The sequence below is a fragment of the Morus notabilis genome, unplaced genomic scaffold (genome assembly GCF_000414095.1).
Source record: "Morus notabilis unplaced genomic scaffold, ASM41409v2 Scaffold625, whole genome shotgun sequence".
In the NCBI taxonomy this organism is placed as follows: Eukaryota; Viridiplantae; Streptophyta; class Magnoliopsida; order Rosales; family Moraceae; genus Morus; species Morus notabilis.
The window spans coordinates 110,323-131,418 of NW_010357688.1; the positions used below are offsets into that span (position 1 = coordinate 110,323).

The following is a 21,096-nucleotide window of genomic DNA, read 5'->3' on the forward strand; positions in this document are numbered from 1 at the left end:
AATATAATGCCCGTCAGAGTTAGGACTTTGAGCTGAATATCATAACTCTTCCGAGTTTAGCCAGCCAGCATATATATACACAGCTATATTGAAGCTCATGAGAATGTATGAATCAAAGCCAAGAGAGACGTAGAATTTAAATCTTAATTCATGATTTAAATTGGTGTTTGAGACAAAATTTAAAGATAATTCAAACTATTAATAATAGTTCAAGAACAACTCAAATTGTTGATTTAGAATCCACCTCACTCCCTAAATTCTAACAATATGAATTGTTGTTAACAGTCTAATAGTTTCAGATTCTACTTTTTCTCTCTCTTCAATTTCAATCTTAAAAATGTCATAACTTCTTCGTTTTGATTCAAATTGAGATGTTTTTTTTTATGTGTTCATAATGAAGAGAGGAAGAAATCTCTACCCATATTGCATATTTTTTAATGTCATTTATAATGAGATTTTATAAGATTTGTTACAAAACTCTAATGAGAGTTTTCAACACTTTATCCAAACACAGTGCATATTTTATTCTCAATTTAAATTACAATTTATTTGTATATTTAAACAACAGTTGTGATCACAGTTTACATCACCACAGTTCAAATTTTATAGTTCTAACTAAAAAGGTTCAAATCTCTACAATTTGAGTTGTTGAACCAAACAACCCCTATATTCTTTTGTCTATCTATTCTATTGCTAATTGTCTCTTTCTTTTTCTTTTTTTTTTTTTTTGTAATTTTTACATATACACAAGGCATTTTAAGGTAATGCTAAATTATCCACGTATTGTTCAAGTATATATATCGATCATACTAATTACCATCTATCAGTTTAAATCTTTAAAACACCAGTATCTTATCAAATATTGATAATTTAAAATAGTTAATTGAGTAAGGGATGATTGCCATGGCATATATACATATCATGGCTTATACACACACACACACACACATATATATAGGTATATGTAATTTAGTTGATGTTTTTCTATAACTGGTGATATACCAAGTTCTTGAGCCAATTTTTTCCTTTATTTTTCCCCTTATCAATTTGCTCCAAAAGCTGTTTAAATGCCTTTAAGGAGAATTTTCACCTTATTCACGAAAAGGAAAAAGTTATTTTCAGTTCCAAAAAAAAAGAAAAAAAAGAGAGGAAAGGAAGCGGTCATAGGCTACTGCTGCGACTGCGACTGTCACATTCATATAAGAATTGTAGCCTCGTGGTGTATCAATTTTTAATGTAGCTAAACTGTCGTCTTAAATTATTATGGTAATCAAAGATCCACGGTGGTTGGGGTAGCAATTCGTGTCATCTGTCGTGTTCGTGTCGTGTTTTGATCATTTTTTTAAAAATTTACAGTCAATCCGAACTAGACCCGTGACACAAAATTTTTTAAAAACCGCAACACGAACACAACACAACTACTTTACGAGTTGACACGACACAACTCGAAAATGACCCGTGACACGAAATTGACCCGTGAATCTGAAATTGACACGAAAATTGTATACTTTTATTTAGTTTTTTATATATTAGAAATAACTTAAAATTCATAACACCCTGAATTACAATAACATCCATTGAAATTAAGTAAATAATAATATAAGATTTTGAGTATAACTATCATGATATCACAAGTTCATAATAAAATTTAAAATATGCAATGAAAAATATATGTATTTTTTAGTTTTTTATGAGTTTCGTGTCGTGTTCGGGTTAGGCGAGTCCAACCCGAAATTGACCCGTATTTTTCGTGTGAATTTCAGGTCGACCCAATTCTGACCCCTAACCCGCAAAATTTATGTCGTTTTCGAGTCGTGTTGTGACCCATATTACCAGCCATAATCCATAGTGTACAATACCTTTGTTTGGTTCCTGGTTTTTCTAGTACAAATTAAACCACATTGCAAGTTTATAGGAGTCGGTTTTTTTTTTTTTTTAAGGTGAAAATGAAGTTGGAAATATCAAAATTCACATAAGGTCCCAAAACACAAGGCAACAAATCCAAGCACACTATTCCAGTACGAGAAATGTAGTAAACAACACCATTTTGTTAAAAGACTGGAAATTTTGGTTTTAAGATCCTACTTTAAAAACTCATTGTATCAACTAAATGAGGATAATTTCACCATTTCACTAGCCTCTTTTGACGGAATTTAGTGAAGGCGTGATTTCTTGAACTATTTGTTAAAATGAAAAGAATTTTTTATATTCTTGAAAATAAAATTATTCAATTTATATAATAGTTAAATTTCTTATAAAAAAAAATACGAATTTCCAGGCAAAATCCAAGGACACTAACGACACCGTTCCCATAGCAGATGATTAAAATTTCTTAAGACGACACCGTTTCACACCTCAGTTGTCAACTGCATATAAATTCGCTTTACCATTTCATCTAACCAATCATCTTGTTCTTCTTCCTCTTCTTGTTGTTCGTCATGAACAAAGTTGGGGTTTAGGGTTTTTCACCATTTTCAGAAAATTCGATTCTCGAACTCAGAGACCTCCAAGAACTCGCCTTTCCCATTCTCCCGCCTCCAATGGCGACCGAATTGGTCGTGAACACGGAGAGAGTCGAGAAATTCCTCGACGACCTTGAGGCTCAGAAGACAATTCTCTCCACATGCACTCAGCTCTTCAAAACCCTAACCTCCCACTTCAGTTCCCTCCAAAAATCCCTCTCCGAGAAGCACCAATCATTGGATTCCAAAATCAAAGCCCTAGAATCCCACTCCCGCCGGACCCTAGAGTCCCTCGACCGCCGCGAGTGCTCGATCCCCGATCACGAATCGAATGCCGCCGCCCGAATCGCGGAACAGAAAGATTCAGCCTTAGCGGAGTTTGAGAAGCAAATTCCCGCGAATTCGGAACTCTCCGAGGCGCTGAAATCGTTTTCCCGGAGAATGGATTCGTCGGGACTGTTGAGCTTCGTCGTCTCGAAGAGGAAGGAATCCATCTCATTGAGATCGGAGATCGGGGATTCGTTGTCGGAGGCGGTGGACCCGCCGAGTTTGGTTCTCGGCTCGTTGGAGGAGTTTGTGAATTCCAAGTCCAAGAAAGTTGGAGTTACCGATAAGCGATGGGCGTGCGGATTGCTGGTTCAGGCATTGTTTCTGGAATGGAATTCGGGCAAGGAAGGACCGCGCTTCGCGAGGAGCGTCGTCGACAGAGCTGCCAAGGTTTTGGAGCGGTGGAAGGCGCAGATTGATGGTGGCGAATCTGGAGGTTCAAGTCTTGGGGCTGCGGAAGCGGTAATGTTTGTGCAGATGGTGGTCGGGTTTTGGCTTAGAAAGGAGTTCGACGAGGAGTTCTTGAAGAAGATAGTGATGGAACATGCGGCGAGGAGGGATATGGCAAAGCTCGCCGCTCAATTGGAGAGTAAAGAGAAGATGGAAGGTTTGTTTCTTCTTCATAGAACTTATTCTCGCTACATTTGGAACCTATATATAGTTTTTGTCTCAGATTATCTTCATGTCCAATGTTTGATGTGGTTCATCATCATATATTAAGTTCTGCGTTTAATTCATAGGTAGTGGTGCGTTTAGGAATGGAATTGCAAAAGTTGCAATCTTTTATGTGGGTAGTGGTCCATGAGAATCGAGAAATTCATGGTTGGATGATGGCTTTTGCAGACTAATTGTATATGGGTTGTGATGGTGTTCTAGAAGGCGTGAATTATTTGAGTTTGTAGAAGTAAGAAATTGCATTAAACAGTGGCATGGTAAAATGGAGTACTTGTTAATGGTTCGTTGCGAGTTTTGAGGCTTTGATTCTTTAGGAGTCTTTAATGGTGGAAAGTGGTTTTGCACAGTCTGGACTTTGGTTCTAGCTATTATATTGTCCATTCTATATCTTTTCAACTTATAGTCTACACGTATGTTGGGAGCCCTTTTGATCCTCGAAAGCCAGTCTTCGATGAATGGAATATGATTGGGAAAAATGGGTGAAAGGAAAGTAGGTTAAGAAAGCACATATTTGAAACAATGAAAGAGGGAATTGAATATATGTTAGGAAAGATGGGTGAAAGGAAGTACTAAGTAGGTTAAGAAAACACATGTTTGAAAACAATGAAAGAGGGAGTTGGATCTAGAATCATAACTAGGACAAAAAGGTTTATAGCAATTTTAAAGTTTTTTTTTTTTTCTTTTTTAAGTAGGTAGACATAGAGTTCTATGACACGAAAGGCGAGTGTAAAAAGAACATCTTGTTGTGCTCGTAATATTTGGCTCTATAATTAAAGCTAAGAAGCTCCAGATTTGAAGTGAAAACTTTAGTTTAAGCTTCGTGGAATTAAGAGTTTTATGATTTTGCAGATATCATCGATGAGTTGGTGAAGAATGGCAAAGAGATAGAAGCTATCTATCTTGCTTCCGAATCTGGTTTGACAGAAAGATTTTCTCCTGTTGCTCTGCTCAAGTCATTTCTTCAAAACTCCAAAAAGAATGCTTCAAATATATTAAAGAATGGAAATAATAACTTGTCTGCAATGGTTTGTCTGCAATTTATCATCTCCCCTTTTTTCTCTTCTATTTGTTTCACATGCTTTCTGCGCTTCTTTTGAGATTTCCTAATGCAAGTTAATCCACAGGAGGAATCCAATAATCTGGAGCTGAATTCCATCAGAGCAATAATCAAATGTGTAGAAGACCACAAGCTCGAATCAGAATTTTCCGTTGATAACTTGAGAAAGCGAGCTACTCATATAGAGAAAGCCAAGGCTGAAAGGAAAAAGAGCTCGGCTGGTTCCAGTAAAACTCAAAACAAGCGAGGCTACAGTGGTGCTAGCGGTGGCCGAGGTGGTGGCGGATCATCTTCTTCCCGCCCTGCAAAAGCGGCCAAGTATTCCAACGCTTACCCCTCCTTTAGCCGGAGGAATGGGAATCCTCCTCCTGCACGCAGTAGCCCTGTGATCGCAAGATATTCTGGGCCCCACAATTACCCTGTTCAGAGCGTCTACGATGCTCCTGCTCCATCCCCGTATGCCTCGACGTATGGGGTCCCCCATACCCAAAGCCCTGCAGGCATTCCTCAGCACCAGTACCCCCACCTCGGGGACAACATGAGTGCCGGTGGTGCTCCATTTCGCGGCAGTGGTTCTTACAGTGGCCAGACCAGCTATGGTACATATGATTATGCCAATCCTGCTCCACCAAGTTATCAACCATCTCGGTATCCCCAATAATTTAGAAGGAAAATGGCTAAACGAGTGTCATGTATGTCTTGTCTTTTTGGCCAAGGATCAAAGAGATAAAATAATCTATTTTTTTTTCCCTATAATCTTCACATGGGCCCATCCTTATTTAAGAGTGCCCCCTTCTAGTGTCGTTTTCTTCCATCTTTTGTTTCCTTTTCATCCTCTCTTTATCTCTCTTCTCTGGCACTTGGAAGTTGAAAGTAAATCATGGCTCTCTTCTGTTCTTGATATTTTCCTAAAGACTGGTCACTAGTTAAGATAGGGAAAATGTTTAATATATCGTTACGTCAATTAATGATAAGAGATTGTATCTATTAGTAAATAAATAACAATTTACATGTCACACTAATTGAGACATAAAAAATAAAATTTAAATTAATATCCTTAACATTATTCATATCGAAACTTAAGAGGTAGGAAGCTAGCTATCGTTAATAACTATAATAGAATTTACTAACTAAAACCCTGCGTGTTGTTATACCGTTGTATTTTATAAAAAAGTTGAGAATTTTTATAGTTAGAATTAGTTTACATATAAATATATCTATATAGTATTTTAGTTAAAAATTTCTTATAATGTACTGTAGTTTTTGTTTTTGTTTTTTCTTTTGTTCTTATAACTGCGAAGTACAAATTTTAAAAAAAAATTAATAATAATAATTAAAAAAGTTAAAAATCTTTAATTATATGTAGTGTAAATTAAAAAATTTAGAAGTAGTTATATTATATAGTTCTTGAGCGTTTTTTAAGTGGGTATGTTGCCTTTGGTTCATATTTGAAATGATAAAAATAATAAATATTGATTTTTATTGATAATTGATATTAGTTAGTAAATACAAGAACAAATAAAGAAATAAAAAATTGAGAATAAAAGTGTATAATAAGACTATGGCAAAAAAAGACTCAAAAGCTCCTGCACAAAAAAAGGAGAAGAAAGGAAAAAAAAAATGACAAATTCGACGATTCAAATTTAAAGGATAAAATTGATATTTCATTGTACTATACACAGTAAATCATGCCTTTTTTAGTATATTTAATAATGTTTGACCTTGAAAAGTTGTCTTTGGTCTCGTTCATTTCATAAATTTAAATTTTTAATTTGAGTTGAGATGTGACATTTTTTAAAAGTATTTTACTGTAACAGAAAAAATTAGATTTAATATTTTTTGAGAATTTTTTACTATGAAAACTTAAAACTAAAAACTTAAATTGGTGAAATAAATGTCCTTTGTTTCACCGTGAGAAACGGAAGTACAATGATGAAATACCAAACGGTGAGAAACGGAAGTACAATGAAATGTTTTTTCATAATCTTGGGCGAGTATGAATTTTATGTTCTGATTTCCTTTTCAGCAAATAAATTCTTCTTTTCCTCATACTTGAGGAGAGAGAAAATAAAAGAATGAGTAACTGGAACAATATCTTCAAAATGTTTCTGGAATTTGTGGAGAAAACTATCATTTTAGCATACGAAAATATTATATGATTTCTTTTTGAGAGATTATATGTTACATCTACGTACCTATAAGTTAAATTTTTTTAACTTTTAAATTTGTATAGTCTTTAACTTTTATGTAATTTTATATATATTTAACGGATAAAAAACTTAACATACCGGTATATTAACATACCGAAAAATTTCACTTTTTTTTTATTTAGGTCTAGTTCACTTTGCAGATTTGAATTTTCAATTCGAGCTAAAATGTGACATTTTCTGAGAGCTTTTCACTGTAGCAGAAAAAGTTAGATGTAACATCTTCTGAGAGCTTTTTACTGTAAAAACTTAAAACTAAAAACTCGAATCGGTAAAATGAACGAGACATTAGTTTATTTCGTACATTGATTTCAAACTTTATGATCCATGTCGTTTGCGTTACAGAGGAAAAAAGTTGCACAATTTGGACCATAAGAATAAGATCTGGCCGTAAAGACGTTTGTTCAATAAAATATTGCAGTTGCGTAAAATAGAATTGAGATATTTACCCTTTTATACTTTGTGTTTTGGATTTATTTAAAAATTATACATTCAGTTTTTTATCTTATCAAATGTATACTTTCAAATTAAATTTAATACCTAAATTTATACCTTTCCACATCTAACCTTTCATTTTAACCTTAGAAATACTTTAAATACCTTTGAATAAAAAAATAAAAAACCTTAAACTTACAGTTTTGACCTCAAAAATATACAAAATGCGATTGAAATGGATTTTTTTTTTTTGTGTTTTAAATTTTTATTGTTTGTAATGTTGGAAAGTTTTAGTTTCTTTTCTCTCATTTTTTGGGATAGTTTTATCATTTTAAAAGTTAAAATCAATTATTGACTGAAATAAAGTATAGATTCGTATATTAAATCTAATTTGAAGATATACATTTGATGAAATTAAAAACTGAAAATATACATTTTGAAAAAATCTAAAACACAGGATATAAAAATATAAATATTTTAATAGAATTTATGGATAGAGCACATGAATCATGATTAATATTTTAAATATTTTCCCTATCTTAACAACTTCTCTGCACTTAATGTCTCAATTCAAATCTCGGCCCTTTCTCTGGTGCCGGTCAACTAAAAATAAGATGTTTGGTAAAGGGATTCGTTCCCTGATTCGAATCATGATTCGTGGTTCGCTACAGTATTTTCTCTCACAAAAAATACACGTAAATAAAAAATGGTTCGAATCACATAGTTTGAATCCTCCAACCAAATATCCTATAAATGTGAATGCCCAACAACATTCCAAATGTAGGTTATATTGGTGTGGGATGTGTGCCGAGGGATGAACATGGGCATTGTGCTTGCAACTGGGACTCGAGGTTATCTATGAACAGAGGCGGAGCCAGAAAATTAAGTGAAGAGTTTCAGATATTAAGTAAGGATGGAATTCCATATTTTTAGGGAGATAATTCAAGTTTTAGCAAAATATACATAAAAAATCCCAAAAAGAAAAAAAAATTTAAGTGAGGTAGCCGCCTATCCTTAAAAAGGTGTGGCTCCTCCCCTCGTTCATCTATCCTTGTGTAGCTGAGGTGATTGTTATTCGTAAAGCTTTTTCGCTAGTGGAAGGCTGGAAGTAAGTGATTCTAAGAATATAGTCGTTGAAATTTATTGACGTTAAAAACTCGTCATACATGATATTTCGGTGAATGCTCATATGTTTTTACCAAAATTGATCTCACACATACTGAGCATAAAAAACATAGAGAAAAATTATTAAAAAAAATAAAGAAAGGTCGACACGTGAGATTTATAGTTATTTACTCGCAATGAGAGAGTTATGTTCTTTGTTTATTGGGTTTCACTATGAGATAAAAGAGAAATAACGAGGAAAGCTTTGAGTGCAAAAATCGCAATTAGGGTTCTAGTGGTTAAAATAGTCTATTTATACCACAAACTGTAATAAAATAGAATACATTTAAATAATAAATGTTGGATTTATACTAAGCTTCGACTATTCGATGATCAGACAATCCCATAGGTAATCTTTATTTTTCGTTTTGACTTTTGAGTAAAGAATCCTTTTAGATGATTTATTCATGATTTTAGGAATTAATCCTTTTCTCTATAGTTATAGCTTTTTCATATATCATGATTTGAGTAAATAATACTTTATATGTTATAAATTTTTCATGTCAAGCCAAGTGTAGTCAGGAAAAATAAAATAGAAATCACGTGATGCTGATAGCTTGACCAACTCAGCCCTCATAATGTCAAATAGATGCTCAAAAGTAGAGTTACAAATTTTGGTTGGACCAAATGAACCAGTAAGGCCAGGTCGGGCCCAATAATGGGAGCCTCAAGCCACTCGTTTGGCACTAGGCAGTCTAAATTTGTGGCTCTAGTGCCTACAATATGGCGTTACACTTTGAAATAATGCACGTACGGCCATGAAACATATTGCACAGCTGAAATCCATTTGAACGATTTTTCGTTCTTTTGCCTTCTTTAATAAGGGTATGGCCAATTTTATAGTATTATTTTGACATTATTGGTTGGCGTACATATTTATGCGACATTATTGGTTGGTAAATACATATTTTTATGTACACATTGTCTTCAGTACGTATTTAAATGTGCGGACCTCACAATTGCTCGAATCGTATTTGAAAGCAATATTTTCTTTCATAGATAGTGTCTCCAATCTCATGTCAGACCAGAATTTCTTTGATATAATGTCTTAACTAATATTATTTTTAAACAAGTCATCTTCGATTCTTGTGGAAGAAACTTGCGTATGGGCAGCGCCAATTCAATTATGCCCTGGACAAAACTTTTAAAAATTATAATATGTGTATTATATATATATATATATATATATATAGGGAGAAAGAGGAAAATAGGTCAAGATTTGAGATGAATTAAAATTAATAGGCCAATAGTTTACATAAGTTAATAAATAAGCTAAATTATTATTTTCGTCCATAACTTGTCTGGTTATGAACCATAACTTGACAAGTTATTATCCATAATTGTCCATAATTTGTCTGATTATGAACCATAATTTGACAAGTTTATCCATAACTTATCTGGTGATAAACCATAACTTGACAAGTTATGACCTATTAATTTCTATAACTAAAAATTGGCCTATATACTTTTTTAAGCTTTTCATATTTAGAAGAAAATGGGCATTTGGATTATCAATGAGAAAAAAAATATTAAATTTAAAAAAATAAAAATAAAAACAAGACAAAAAGAAGATGTGTAGCAACTTCTTGGACTTTGTCTAGTACTTTGCTACTTGTGAGCGGTGTCATGAAAACCATATATTAAAAAACAAGCAAAGAAGTACATGGAGTTCGACAAAATAATACCATTAGAGAGGTCGTATAGTCCGACCCACATGACCAAAATAATATTTGATGCTTTTGTTTGGCTTCTCAAACTACGAAATTTTCTATCATTTTCTTATTGCAACTTTGTGGTAGCTCAAACCTAAACTTAGAGAGAACCAAGGTCAATGAGCATCATCCCCTAGATGCATTTCTTTTGAGCCACGAAAATGGAGAGAAATATATCATACAATTATATATATATCACAATTATATATATATATATATATATATATCCTCAGTTTGTTTCTTTTGGTCCATTGGGATTTGACTGTATCCAATGTTGTTATGCGAGGCAATTAATTGGCACTAAGACCTAGATTTGCACTTGTTTCCGAGTTATTATTATTGAACAATCATAACGTTTATGAAACATAAGAAACATCACTCATCACCTTTAAAAAAAAATAAAATTAAATAAATAGTAATTTTGTACGGAACTATATAAGGGAGATTAGGAAGTAGGACGCATGTGGACGGGGCTTGAAAACTGTTGAGATTCTCATTAATCAAATTACATTTGTTTCTTACATTTTGATAATTATTAATCCGTCCAATTTAAGAAGAGTGCACTAGAATATTGATGCGCCAATTTTTATTCACTAACTAATATGACACTTTTAGACGTTAACAATTTACAAGCACTAAGAGATTCTAAGATTAGAAGACATGGGGGATTCAAAAATAAGTTGGTTTGTAATATGTAATAGATGTAAGAATTCGTATCCTAACATCTTTATCGTGATAATTATTACTTGTTTACCAAAGCGATTTTTGCACATCAATTATGTTCGAAATACGAAAATATGTGAAAAAACAAAGGAGATTACAATTAAGACAACCCAAAAGGTCACCTCAGGAGAGATGCTACGACAAATTAATAACTTGAAATTTCGTATATAGCATTCATTTGAAGCTGTTTAAAAAGAAGAAGAAGATATACTATTTTCCATATAAATATATATATATATATATATGTGTGTGTGTGTGTGTGTATAGATATAGTCAATGAAAGGGTGCTTTGGCCCAAGCTGAGGTCTAAAGTAGTTACCTCAATGAGTTGCCTGGTCCACACTATGGCATGCAAACTGCCGGTATGCCCTTTCACTTTTCAAACATAGTCGCTAATCTTTATATATATAGAGAAGTCTTAAATGATTAGGTTCTCATTATAATTACTTGTCAGACATTAAAATTTAATGATATAATGCGATAAAAGATTTTAATTTTATTAATTATTATATAATTTTTAATTAATTATCTAATTTATTGTAACCAGCGGATTAGAAAGTTTAATATCAATTAATGAACAAATATTAGAGTAATGCATAGGCATTCGAGCTTGCGCACTCTCACAAAAGAAAGAGAAAAATTGACCATACTTTTTAAATGCATTCAAAGTGTACGTTTCACACATGCTATTTTTTTTAAGTTTCGTTTATTTTACCGATTTGAGTTTTTAGTTTTATATTTTTACAGTTAAAAACTTTAAAAAAAAATGTCACATTTAACTTGTTTTTTATAGTTAAAAACTCTAAAAAAATAATACATCTTAATTCAAATTGAAAACTCAAATTCACGAAACAAACGACATCTTATATTGGACTCATACAGAGACGAAATATCTTTTTCCACAGTATCGTTAATCTCAAACGGTATTTTGTTGACCGCACATCCTAAATACTTTCTTTTCTCCAATTGCTACAACATGTACATACACCGTCATCACCGTTCAATTTCTCTCAATTGTATCTGTTTTTCCTTCCGTGACGTTTACGTGTTGAGTGTGATATGCACGTGTCGCTTTCTTCTTTTTTATATTATATTATTTTATTTGTTTTACTAGAAGATGAGAAATTTAAATTTACGAAATTAACATTAAAAGTAGGTATAAATTACAAATGCGCAGTTTTTGATTACTTAGATTTGGTTATTTCATGTTTATTCAGTTATTTACAACTGTGTATTTATTTATTATAAATATAGATAATTAACAATTTGAGAGAACAAGACCGCAAAAATAGGTCAAAACGATCTTGTCATGTCAAAATTTGCAGCTTCTCTCAAGGTAACAACGATCTTGACATGCCACAATTTGCAGCTGGTCTCAAGGAACTGCCGACCAATAGGTGCTGAAAAATCAAAAGTAATATATACATATAGAGATATATATATATATATATATATATATCATGCAAGAAAAAAAAAAGTGAAAATTGTAGAATAAATTATTTTTCCCTAGAACACTTTTTCTCTATTTACATTTTTAATTAGACTAATTATAAACAATTTGTGAGTGGATTATTTTTTTAATGTCGTACAATATATAAATTTTAAGGTGAATATTGAAAATTAATAAAATGGCTAATAGAACGCGGCACATGGGCAGAGCAAATAACGGGCGATAGGGTAAATTTTTCTTTAAGAAAAAAGAAGAATAAAAGTGGAATTTAGTTAAATATATACTATTGCCGCCATTAATTACTTTAATATGTGTAACACGTTAAACCATGAGTATATACACCCAAAGGAGTCCAAAGACAAATTTATATTTACTCGTAGATAACGTCTGCGCTGTCGACTTGTCGTTACGTGATCCCTGACGACTTCTTTCTCTGTATATACTACGTATATTTCACGGTTTTTGTGTATATAAATCAATCAAACCGAACGCATGCTCTTCTTCTTCTTCTTCATAGCAGAGAGATCTAGAGAGAGAGAGAGAAAGAGAGAGAGAGAGAGAGAGAGAGAGAGAGAGAGAGAGAGATTAAAGCACAACAGAAAGAGGTAGAGAGAGAAATATGGGGAGTGATTGTGGCAACAGTAAAGAGTGTCCTCTGAAGACTAATACGCCGACAATAAAGTTCACGAAGCTGTTCATTAATGGCGAATTCGTTGATTCTGTTTCAGGTTCTTTTTCTTCTCATTCCTGCGTGTTTTTTTTTTTGTTACAACTTATAAGCTGACCTCTAATATTAATCAATCTTCATTTATTTATTTCCTATAGCTTCAACAGTTCTACTTTCTCTTGGTAATTACATACATATATATGTATATATATGTATATATATGTATATATATCAAATCTTGTGTATTGGTCCCGCTTGGTCTTTCGTTAATTTCCTGCTAAAACAGTATATAACGTCGTCTCTGAAGACCCCTATATATGTATATATCTACTTGAAGCTATATACATATATCGTAGTTGAGCATAAGTTAATAGTCCCGTTCATTAAAAGCCCATTTCTTAAAAGTTAATATCTATTTTTATTAACAAAAATAGTACTAATTATGTGACATATATATATTCTAAAATTCAAAATAAAACAAAAAAATACAGGAAGAACATTTGAGACGAAAGATCCTAGAAATGGAGAGGTAATAGCAAAAGTTGCGGAAGGAAACAGAGAAGATGTTGACTTGGCCGTCAAAGCTGCCCGTGCCGCTTTCGACCATGGTCCTTGGCCTCGCTTGTCCGGTTTTGTACGTCTCCTTTTTCTCTCTCTTTCTAATTTCTTGATTTTTTTTCCTTTTTTGGGGTCCAATCTTTTTTTTTTTGTACGCAAAAATAAAAATTGATATTTTGTTTCAAGAAAGGCAATCAAATTTCAAAAAAAAAAAAAAAAAAACTAAAATTTTTATCTCAATTTTCAATAAACTGAAGTGATAAGTATTTGTGGAACCACAAATTTATTTAAGGAGAATGAGTTTAGATAAAAGTTTGAATCATTTGGGTTTATGTCTTTTTCCCTGAATTTTTTTTTTAAAACTTGTTTCCCATCTTTTGTTATTTGACTTATTTCTGTATATATTTTTATCTGCACTAACAAGAGTGATGGATATAATAATTAGTATAATCAATTTTCTTGGAAATTATTAGTCTCATTGGTTATATAACTTTTATTTTGATAATTGAGAGGCAGTTAATTGTAGTTTTTAAAGTGTAAGACGAAGTTGTCAGGACAAAATAATAATAATAATAAATATAAAGTTGAAAATTACTGGAGGAGGGACAGCCGTTCTACTAAGGTTTGCTCCCCTAAATGTTATCCCCAAAACGTTACACTTTCTTAAGTTTTATTATTATCTCTTGTTCTTTTCCTTTGCTGAAAAAAATATCTCTTGTAAGATTCAGAATCTCTTACAAGCAAAGAAAAAGAAATTCTCTTATCCATCGAACCCCTAATATTTCCTTCCTCATCAACATTTTCGTCCTATTATATATGCATGTTTGTGATTTTCTAGAAACACGTGTCATGCAAATTGCAACTAAACCCTATGTGAATTTAAGGAAATTCGATAAAAATCAAATAACTCGGTCAATAACTAGTAGGATGTATATTTATTCCCCCAAGAAATTTCTCCTTTTTTTTTTCTGGGTTAATTTGCACTCATTTTTCAATGATTTGAATTTATACTTCGTTTGCTTTATATTATTTGGGACATTATTGATGGGAGCTATGAGCTATCATTTCACATCGAAGTATGGTGTGTCTCCTATCGTTGGGATGCTGCCAACTAATGGGTTTTTCTTTGTCTGTTTCCCTGTATGTTTGTTTGGTTTTTCAAATTTAAAAAAAAAAAATTGTTTGTTTCAAGTCAAAGAGGATTTTCTTAAAAATAAATTACTGGTAGTTTTTTATTTTTCAGTCGTTAAATATGTATTAAAATATGTTTATTCTGCACACCTTTTTCAATATGATGTGATTTTGATCATATTCAACGGTTAAAAATTGAGATTACTAATAGAGCAAATTACTGTAGCAAAACTTGAATCGGTAAAATGAACGTAACCTAATTCATCAAGTTTATGTATTATTTCACTTATTTGATGTAGGGTGTTCTATTCACACCTCATTTTTTACTCTCCACACTCCTTCAAATCAAAAATTTATTATTACAAAAAGGCCCTTAAATAAAATGACAAAAAGACAATAGGCTTAATTATAAAATTAAATTTTATTATAAAAGAGAAATTAATAGTCTTTTTTTCTCTCTCTACACACCCTACATACATAGCAAATAATTTGTACTTTTCAATGACTATTCTAAAAAATTATATGGAGGTAGTTCAATTTTCTTTACAATTTGTTATATTAAGATTTTTTTTAATTTTTATTTTTCATTTTGTATTCATATTTGTTTTCTAATCAATTTTTTTGAGTTAATAATTTCACTTTTTTCTATTTTTTTATAATGCTAGACTACGAGGTTGGTTTTTTTTTTTTTTTTTTTTTTTTTTTTTTTTTTTAAAATTTTTTTTTCTCATGCTTTTCCTCATGAGGTAGTATCTTACTACATTTTTATCTGCTATTAAGTCTAATCAATATTCAATGAATATAATGCAGCTTAATTGATGTTTTTATTTTTTTCATTTATCTTTTCATTTATTTTTTAATTTGTTTTTTGTTTCCCTATTGAACTTAAAAAAAATAAACAAGAAACCCTCCATATTCATAAAGTTCTAACAAAAAAATAAAAATAAAACTATATAATATTAAAGTAGTAAATTAGTTTAGGTAGGGTGTATAGTTAGAATGTGGTGTAGAGAGAAAAAAGGAGTGTAAATAATACGATCTTTAAGTAATTTTAGAACAATAGGTGTGTGTAGAAAGAAAATTTGATTATTTAAAATTTATATGGGGTGTGTAGTTAGAAGGGGGATGTAGAGACTAAAATAGGGAGTGTGAATAGAACCACACTTTGATTTAACGTGCGCGTTAAAAGTAGGAAGATTTTCTGTTACGTCTGGCGTACCGGTAGGCCAGGGTTTTCTAACCGTTGAATCTGTGAATTTTTTGACTTTCACATGATTTTATGCAATTATGACGAGCAAAAAACTTAATTTACCGGTATGTTGACGTACCATAAAAAGTCCGTAAAAAGTATTATACTATAAGCACTATCTAGTTTCTAGTACATAGGCGCTACGAAGAAAAATCTATTCAACTTGGGTGACTAGTTGGTTGTCTGAAGACAAGCAACATGATCACTAATGCATGTTTCAGATTGTTTAGATCTAGTTAAAATGAACCCATTAAATTAAAAAATTATGCAAAAATTAACTAAGTTTAATTTATATTTAAGGTGCGTTTGTTTTAAAAGTTTTGTATGATTCAAATCATGATTTTTGGTTCTGCTACAGTGTATTTTTTTGTATAAAAAATTTAAATTTTAAACGTAAAAATTATGAACTATGGTTTGAACTCACAAACCAACCGCACTTTTAATGGTTCAAAACGTATCTATTTTTTGATACCCTATGTTTGAATTCTAATTACCTAGCTATTTTATTGGAAAATGTTACATCTCCGCTAAATTGAATAGGGATGTGAGACAAGAGTGAGCCTTCGGTAGTGGAACCAATCTTATTTAGTTCCCACTTTTATTCTTCTCCGCTAAAAATTGTTAAAGTGGCTTCTGCATTGTTTAAATATTAATTTAAAAGCTTAATTAAGAATCTTTTGTTTGGTAGTCCATGTCTTATAGGATTTTTCTGCCTAGGAATTAGTTTTTATACGTTTTGCTTATGGTAAATATGGAATTAAACTAATCAAAATAAATATATCTAAAAGGGCAAAAAATAAATAAGCCTTCACATGTAGTCAAGGTGCACAAAATATTAATAAGCAAAACAAAGAGACAATAACTGAAGAATCTAATATATATATATATATATAGGCCATTTTTTTTTTCTTTATGAGACCAGAGGAAAAATAAACATCTTTTTTGAATCAAGAGAAAAATATAATTGAAGAATCAAAGTACTACTTTAATGTGAGGTTAGCATTGAAAAACGTAATTTGTCTAAATTGAAAATGAAATGTCGCTCTGAAAAATGATTTGTTTGTGTTTGAATGGTGTTCAGGAGAGGGCAAAAATTATGTTGAAGTTTGCTGACTTGATTGACCAAAATATTGAAGAGCTAGCGACTCTGGAAACCCTAGATGCCGGAAAGTTATTTAGTTGGAACAAAAATGCTGATATTCCTGGAGGGGCAAACACTCTCCGATACTACGCGGGTGCGGCGGATAAAATCCATGGAGACGTGCTGAAAATGTCACGCGAGCTTCAGGCCTACACATTGCTTGAACCCATTGGAGTTGTGGGACACATTATTCCATGGAATTTCCCTTGCACCATGTTCTTCATGAAGACCAGCCCCGCCTTAGCTGCTGGCTGCACCATGATCGTCAAACCTGCAGAGCAAACTCCGCTTACAGCTCTCTATTTTGCCCATTTGGCTAAGCTGGTATTAATTATGTTTCAACCAATACTATATACATTTCTTAGTTGGGATTAACATAACCTTTTCAGTTTTGGTGTCCAAAAAAATAGTGTTTAACCAACATGAAAAAATTGGATTAATCCCACTAAATTATACTAGTGGTTCATAAACTCGTTAGAAATCAATGATTTGATAAAAACCATCACCCAAAAGTTAAAAACATTCATGTTTATCAAGAATTAATAAATCTGTAAGCGGAAGCGTACCTGAATCTATATTGACTGATTTCTCTCTAGAACCGTGCAGTTTGTCTTCCAGATCAACACGTTTTCTTAGTGAACTCATAAACTTTCTCTATGTACTCTGTCTGATGATGAGATGTCAGAAGGAATAGAATGTAATATGTGATCTGGGGACCCATAACTGCTATTTATAGAAAATTTTCTTGTTATCTTTTGATATTTCTATTTTAATCCATCATAAAAATAGAAATTACCCTTTGAGTCTCTGCACATTAAAGTCCAAACTCTATTAGATACATTAAAGCCCAATTACCCAACCTTATTAGATCACTTTTAAACGGATTTAAACTTATATGACAGTCTACAACACATAATTATTCACATATAAGCCTAACGTTGGATTAAGGATCCAACAAAACTTTCCCAAAATTGTTCTGTCTTAGCAGTCCATGTCTTTAATTCTATCAAGGAAAACTTTTTTGCCTAGCTTTTTTCATCTGTGGAAGATTTAAGCCATATATGAAGATAATCAGCTGAATATTTGTCTTTTGTAACTATTTTTATTAGGCCGGTATACCTGAGGGAGTGCTCAATGTGGTCACTGGCTTTGGACGAACCGCGGGTGCTGCTATCAGTTCTCATATGGACATTGACATGGTAATCTCTACTAGTTTGAAAACATGTCAGAATTATGTTTGGATGGATCAATCAAAGTATTGAAGAATCTGAGGCATGATTTTAAATTTTTTTATTTTTTATTTTAGGTGAGTTTTACAGGCTCCACAGATGTAGGACGCGAAATAATGAAGGCATCAGCGGCGAGCAATTTAAAAACGGTTTCGCTAGAATTAGGAGGAAAATCGCCCCTCGTAATTTTTGATGACGCTGATATAGATATGGCTTCTAGTCTTGCTCTTCAGGGAATTCTATTTAACAAGGTAAATTAGTTGCATGCCCTTGGAAACAATTTTTGATAGCATTTTTCGGTTTCTAGCTAATTGATCAACTTCGCTTGTTAAGTACTATATATATCATCAAGCTTCAATAACTTTTGGTTTCTTTGTACTATTCAGGGAGAAATATGCGTGGCGGGTTCTCGTGTGTATGTTCAAGAAGGGATTTATGATGAATTTGTAAAGAAGTTGGTGAAGAAGGCAAAAGATTGGGTTGTTGGAGACCCTTTTGATCCTCAAGTTCGTCAAGGACCCCAGGTTAGCAAAATATTAAAACATCGTCCCAGTAAAAATAACACATGTACTTGTGCTTTCAAAATCACACATGATCTATTTTACAATTTGAAATTAGTTGTTAAATTCGCGCGTTTTTAATAACTCATCCCACGCCATTGCAGGTCGACAAGGCGCAATTCGATAAGATTTTGAGCTACATTGAGCATGGAAAGAGGGAAGGAGCCACATTGTTAACTGGGGGCAAGGCTATTGGAAACAGAGGATATTACATTGAGCCAACAATATTCACCGATGTTAAGGTACATTTTCAACTCAGTTAAATTACTCAGAAAGTAGTAAATTCTAATGATTAAACCCTAAATCTTCGCTTCATTACCTTATCTTTACGAGGAATTAGTCATATTGTGATGTATAATTGATATAAATGCGGTTCTCATCTTTCTCATTTCAATACCTCAGGAGGACATGCTTATTGTAAAGGACGAAATATTTGGACCAGTTATGGCGCTCATGAAGTTCAAGTAAATAGCAAAAATTCTCATTTATACATATTTTCCTAAAAATGAACATCTCAATTTGTCAAGCATAATTTTTGTCTTCATTATTTATTATCTTGAATAAATCTTGACATATTCTCCTCCACTATTGTAGGACTATTGAGGAGGCAATAACAAGAGCAAACGACACTAAATATGGGTTAGCAGCAGGCATTGTGACAAAGGACTTGAATGTGGCCAACACTGTCTCAAGATCAATCCGTGCAGGCATCATATGGATCAACTGCTACTTCGCTTTCGATCGCGATTGCCCGTATGGCGGGTACAAGATGAGCGGGTTCGGAAGAGATTTTGGTTTGGATGCTCTTCATAAGTATCTGCAAGTGAAATCCGTGGTAACTCCTATTTACAATTCTCCATGGCTCTGAGAGAAAACGGTTGCTCTCAACAAGTTACAAAGTGTAATAAAGCTTTCTTTTGTCGTTTACTTTTTTTTTTTTTCCCCTTCTTGGTAATACGAAAATAAACACTCGAGTTACGGTTTGTACAGATGCTGAGTAGTTGTAATGGGATTGTAGTTTCGTATATGTTTGGTCGACAAAATTGTATTCCATGCAAAATGTTGTATAAGGCTGAATATATACAAGTGGAGTGGGAGTTACAACTTTCCACACTCGCACCTTCTTTTCTTTCTTTTAATTTCTCCTTCTTTTTGTTTTCGTTTTTTTCTTTTCCTTGTAAATATGTTTCTTGTGATAGAATGGTATATTCCATGATCATCGAATTTCGAATTTCTATATTTGATAAGTAACTATCAATAATAAAAATGTAATTATTAAAACACAATAATAGCTATATATATATTATATCCTTTAATTTTTATTGTGCTTTCTCGTTGTTGTTGTATTTGGTTCATGTCTTTTTCTAGTCATTCTTCTAATATTTGTTTTATTTGTCGTTTTATTTCCGTTGTTATCTATCTTCCTTTAGTTGTTTCTTATTTGTCGTCGTTCATGTCGTTTTTGCTTTTCTACTAGTCATGTTCAAGTTTTCAATTCCTTTTGCTTTTATTGTTTGTTGTTTTTCAAGTTTGATCTTTTCCCCCAACGTTTTTGTAGTTTTATTTGTTATCCTAATTACAGAAATTCCCCCTGATATATAACCCTTATAATACTTTACCCTCCGATGTTTAAAACGTAATATCTACTTCTCCTGAATAATAAAATGTTACAAAAAAACTCCCATCGTTAAATTTTAACATAAATTGACATTTAATTAGTTATTTTATGAGTATTTTAGTAACTTTATGGTTTAAAATTTAATATGAATTTAAAACTTATTTAAATTTGGACTTTTAATTACAAAACATCCATAATTAGTTTTGTCATTAGAAGTAAAAAAGTTTATTTTTTTAATTACACTTTACTCCCTCCTGATGTTTAAAACGTAAAATCTGTTTTCTTGAATATTAAAATGTTAACAAAAAAACTCCCCTCGTTAAATTTTTAGCATAAATTGAAATTTAATTAATTATTTTATAAGTATTTTGGTAATTTCATGGTTTAAAATTTAATATGAATTTAAAACTAATTTAAATTTAGACTTTTAATTATAAAACATCCATCATTAGTTTTGTTATTAGAAGTGAAGAAAATTTATTTTTTTAACTATATTGTATGTAAGTTAGACAAAAAAATTAGAGTGTGTGGTGAAAATAGTAATTGTACTCTAAATTGTTTAACAACAACTGTTATTTATATGACACATGTTAAAAACATTTAAATTTCCTAATAGGAGGGACATTTTTATAACAATTTCATTATTTAGGGGAATGAATGCTACGTTTTAAAGATCATGGACCAAAGTGTTACACGGGGCATAATAATTTTTGTAATTAATCCTTTCTTAT

At 31.9% G+C, this 21,096-nt stretch overlaps 2 protein-coding genes across 2 annotated transcripts; both read left to right on the top strand.

Annotated features, from left to right (window-relative positions):
* The first annotated feature begins 2,423 nt into the window (after positions 1–2,423).
* On the top strand, positions 2,424–5,319 carry LOC21403697 (FRIGIDA-like protein 4a). The gene is made up of 3 exons (XM_010090532.2): positions 2,424–3,396; positions 4,314–4,489; positions 4,589–5,319. Exons 1-3 carry the CDS (start codon positions 2,541–2,543, stop codon positions 5,180–5,182), a joined length of 1,626 nt encoding a protein of 541 aa, XP_010088834.1. The 5' UTR covers positions 2,424–2,540; the 3' UTR covers positions 5,183–5,319.
* Positions 5,320–12,773: 7,454 nt separating this feature from the next.
* Positions 12,774–19,886, top strand: LOC21403698 (aldehyde dehydrogenase family 2 member C4). The gene is made up of 9 exons (XM_010090533.2): positions 12,774–12,940; positions 13,371–13,513; positions 16,899–17,282; positions 18,068–18,157; positions 18,265–18,438; positions 18,574–18,711; positions 18,852–18,989; positions 19,150–19,211; positions 19,342–19,886. Exons 1-9 carry the CDS (start codon positions 12,832–12,834, stop codon positions 19,613–19,615), a joined length of 1,512 nt encoding a protein of 503 aa, XP_010088835.1. The 5' UTR covers positions 12,774–12,831; the 3' UTR covers positions 19,616–19,886.
* Positions 19,887–21,096: the final 1,210 nt, after the last annotated feature.

Bases quoted from the DNA above. Each gene is read 5' to 3' on its own strand.
- LOC21403697 (XM_010090532.2), top strand. From the start codon at position 2,541: ATGGCGACCGAATTGGTCGTGAACACGGAGAGAGTCGAGAAATTCCTC. The intron at 3,397-4,313 runs GTTTGTTTCTTC...ATGATTTTGCAG, and splicing joins GAGTAAAGAGAAGATGGAAG to ATATCATCGATGAGTTGGTG. The intron at 4,490-4,588 runs GTTTGTCTGCAA...GTTAATCCACAG, and splicing joins ATAATAACTTGTCTGCAATG to GAGGAATCCAATAATCTGGA.
- LOC21403698 (XM_010090533.2), top strand. From the start codon at position 12,832: ATGGGGAGTGATTGTGGCAACAGTAAAGAGTGTCCTCTGAAGACTAAT. The intron at 17,283-18,067 runs GTATTAATTATG...TATTTTTATTAG, and splicing joins TTGCCCATTTGGCTAAGCTG to GCCGGTATACCTGAGGGAGT. The intron at 19,212-19,341 runs GTAAATAGCAAA...CCACTATTGTAG, and splicing joins ATGGCGCTCATGAAGTTCAA to GACTATTGAGGAGGCAATAA.